The 4,143-nt window shown below is 37.0% G+C and overlaps 1 protein-coding gene across 1 annotated transcript in view; it reads left to right on the forward strand.

Moving 5' to 3' along the window:
• LOC109831873 (dnaJ protein ERDJ3B-like) overlaps nt 621-4,143 on the forward strand; it is a 9,816-nt gene continuing 6,293 nt past the window's right edge. The window contains exons 1-5 of the mRNA XM_020399339.1: nt 621-791; nt 880-948; nt 1,421-1,500; nt 1,583-1,709; nt 3,644-3,761. Coding sequence (XP_020254928.1) covers nt 721-791; nt 880-948; nt 1,421-1,500; nt 1,583-1,709; nt 3,644-3,761 — 465 coding nt within the window. The 5' untranslated portion in view covers nt 621-720. The remainder of the gene's footprint in view (nt 792-879; nt 949-1,420; nt 1,501-1,582; nt 1,710-3,643; nt 3,762-4,143) is intronic.

A 4,143-nucleotide genomic window follows, 5' to 3' on the forward strand; every position in this document is an offset into this window, starting at 1 on the left:
CAAAGAAGGAAAAAATCTGACGTGGCAGAGTTTTCATCAATTTCACTCGGTTGGGGAAGGAAATCGGAGAGGGAAAAAAATCTGAGCTGGCGGCGATTTCAGCAGAGTTTTCTCTCTTCCATCCGAGCGAACCAAAACGGCACAAAGAAATAGACGGAAACAAAAAAACTGACGTGGGGGGCTAAAAATCTGACGTGGAGGGGATTTCTGAGTTTTCCACCCCTTATAATAGCGAACCAAACAGTCCCTTAGGGGAAAAGAAAACGGAATTGAATTGGAAAAAGAAGAAAAGGAATCAACTACTTAAAACTAAGCTCTTACTAATAATCAAGCCTAATTCAGATTGCATACTATTATTATTTTTCCTATGTATAAGAATTATGAATTTAAATATTTCAATTATTTATATATAGATAGATTTATTTAAAAAGAAAGAATAAACAGGCCCAGTTGAACTTACAACCCTCAGCGCGGGACGAGCCCAAAGTCAAAGTAAACCTAGATCCACGTGTTCTTTTCCTATTGGTCCAAACACCAAAACACAGCCTCTCATTGGCTCATTCCACAAATCTCCACGTCAACAAAAAGCACAACCCCTCAAACTTCGTTTAAAAAAAATCAAAATTTTCCTCGCAAAAAAAAAAACGAGGGAGATCTGAGATTTTGTGAAGGTCGAAGTCCCAAATCGAGCAAAACCCTAGCGCCCAGCGAGCTCCTCCGATGGCTCGCCCGAGATCGAGCTTGCTTCTCTTCGTCTTCGTTCTATCCCACGCTCTCTTCGTAATCGGAGGGTAAGAATCTACGCTCACTTCGTATTTTCGAACGATTTCGATCTTGGATTTTTTTAATGATTTTGCTTGGTTCGGCTTGTGATTTCAGGAAGAATTATTACGATGTGCTTCAAGTTCCAAAGGGAGCGTCTGATGAGCAGATCAAACGAGCTTACAGGTACAAATCGCTCCGTGTTTCTCCATTTTTCGTCAAAGTTTCGATTTATTATTATTTTGATACTGGCCCCCAAATCTCATCTACTTGAATATGTCAGTTATTTGTAATGATTCCTTGTCAATCCATTAAAATTTGCACTCTTGGCATACAATCTACAATTAAGAGCTTATAACATAATTGGTGAATTTTAATAGATTTAGAAGGAGATGTTGCCTGCTAGAAATGGGGAGTTGAAAGATTATTTATAACCCGAAATGATAATAAAAAAAACTTAATTGTTGATACATTGGTTTGGGGTTAAACTAATAAATTTAAGCTAGAGAGGCTAATTTGGAGTAAGATTTTGAAGACTTATATTGTATTATCATGTTTTGACGGACTTCTTTAAAAGTGAATGAGATTCGGGGGACTAATATCATAAAAACCCTTCTATGTTTTAAATCTTATTTGAGTTCTTAATTTTCAACTCCAGGAAGCTTGCTTTGAAGTATCATCCTGATAAGAATCAAGGGAATGAGGAGGCGAACAAGAAATTTGCAGAAATCAGCAATGGTACATTTTCTTGCCATCAAGTTTTTGTCTGATATAGAATTTTTTGGAGGATAAAGATTTTGATGTTTGTTTTTTTAATCAGCTTATGAAGTTCTAAGTGATCGTGAGAAGAGGAATATTTATGATAGGTATGGGGAAGAGGGATTGAAACAGCATGCTGGTGCTGGAGGGAGGGGTGGAGGCATGAACATGCAAGATATATTTAGCACGTAAGAGGAATTTTCTCTTAGTTTGATTAAATTATATAAATTAAATGTCGTTCATTGTTACTACTGCTTTTGCAGTGTGGTCGAGTTAATTTTATGGGTAATGGTAACCTGGCTACAAACTCTATTACTACTCTTTTACTGGACGGCACAACAATTAAGGTCCTTAGAGATACATATTTTTTATTCTATTAAAGTTCAAGAGGAAGGAACCTCTATTTTGTGTCTTGTAGGATGAGAGTAGCATAACCTTGGTAGTATAGATTGCACTTTCTAATAGGATTATCACATACAATTTAGTATATTAATTTTCTTTTAGATGATTGTGGAAATATCCTCGATTATTAATTGCTTCAAGCCCCAGTAAATATGTGCCACATTAGTGTGAAGTATTAAATTCCATTTTCTCCATTTCCATTATCAACTTCCATCATTAACTGGTAAGAGGTGTTAGGTTTCAGAGATGAGTAATCACACGACAAAATTTTGACTGCTGAATTATCTATGCTTAAATACTTCTTCATTGATGCAGACCTTACATTTGACATGATTGCAACCATCTATGACACGAATGAAGCTTAAGCCGGAGTTTAGTCTTTCTAAGTTCTAACCTCCTTAATAACCCGTTTGTTACCATCCAATGATTTGCAGTAACAACACAATATTTCATAGAAATTACCCCCATGTTAACAATCTCTAAAAGTTTGGCTCAAGGTGTGATTTTGGCAAGAAAACTATAGTATGGTAAAGATTTAATATCCCACTCAGAATTTTCAGGAAAACATCCGTTTATTCTCTTTCTACCTGATGAGCTGAAAGATCTTCAACAAGAACTACAAACATCACAACATAATCATGAAATTTCTGAAACTTTTCATTAATAGTCGCTGAAAATCTCCAAAGCAACAACAGAAGATGAGAGACGATCCAAAGCAACAACAGAAGATGAGAGACGATTACCTGCGTAATCTTCATATAGTTGAGGCTTGACATAAAAAGTCAGGATCATCTTCCTCCATCTGAGGTCGCTTGCCCTTATCTTTCTGCAGTTGGGGAAAATCTCGATCCCGCCATTGCCCAAATATGCCTCCGAAAGCTCCTCTAGGGTTTCGAAACCCCCTCCCATTCTGCCATCCTGATCGATGATATGTTGTTGTCGCCCATTGCTCATGAGCCCTAGCACGCTGCAACTCCCTCATCGCCGCTGGATCACAAACTAATCTACAATTTCTTGCCTCATGACCTAAACTTCGACATTTCTAGCAGATCAGAGGTTGATGGTATTAGTGTGCCATATGACCCTTAGATCCACACTGTAAACAGAGATTAAGGCGCTTCACCTCTTCAACAGAAAGCAATCTAGGGTTTTGATTGGTTTTGAGAGAGGGGAAAACTCTAGATCTAGGGTTTTTCTCTTTGACCACTCCACCCGATTTCCCTTTAAACAATATTCCTTTGATCTGCTTCTGAACAACACGCGGGGTCTAATCCCACCGTCCCTTTCTTGAGCACAAAAGATTGATTGGGCTTTGGGCGGAAGACAACGAAAAATTCAAAGAAATCTTGGAGAAATCTTGGACTTTGGATCTTTGGATCTTTGGGCCTCCTGACCTATTTATTTCATCATCTCTTGCTTAAATAAGCAATGACAATCAATATTCTGCACTTAAAGGGAAACTTAAGATTTCTGTTATCTCTCGACTTTCAGGCAACTCAACTGACATATAGAAGATTATCACATATATAATATATGGCATGAAGATTTCTATTATGAAACACCATCACATTGGACGCATAACAGGAGACATCTGTAATGATTCAACACTTCTGTAATCTAACTAATAAAAGTTTAAAGCATCACCACTATATAGAAGTGCCTTATTCATCTACTTTTCTGCATTTTCCATTATCACTAACATCGGACTTATTTGACTCAGGTTCTTTGGTGGTGGTACAGGCACGGAGGAAGAGGAAGAGAAGATTCCAAAAGGTGATGATGTAATTGTTGATTTGCATGCTACTCTTGAAGATTTGTATATGGGAGGTACTTTGAAGGTATGTATCTCATTACAACTCTTAGTATCTTAGTCTCTGACCTTTGCCCTATAAATATGAGTCGGTGTTTCTTTGAGTCTTAATTGCCTTTGAAAGGCATCATTTTTTGCATCACCTATTATCTCCTCAGCGCTTTGTGTAAGTTTTGATGCACATCTAGGAGTAGGATTTCCATAGTTCTTCATAGTTTGTACATACATAAATGCATGTGTATGTATGAGAAAATTTTGAGTAATATAAGATTTTCTGAAATTGGTTTCTCAAATTATCAATAATTTGAACGTCTCCTAAAAAATGATTTTTTAAATATGTCTCCAAATTAACTATGTCACACAAAGTAGGTCTTTGTTAGTGTTTTCTGCTCACCTCTAATTCAGTTGAG

Source organism: Asparagus officinalis, chromosome 2, assembly GCF_001876935.1.
Source record: "Asparagus officinalis chromosome 2, Aspof.V1, whole genome shotgun sequence".
Classification (NCBI taxonomy): Eukaryota; Viridiplantae; Streptophyta; class Magnoliopsida; order Asparagales; family Asparagaceae; genus Asparagus; species Asparagus officinalis.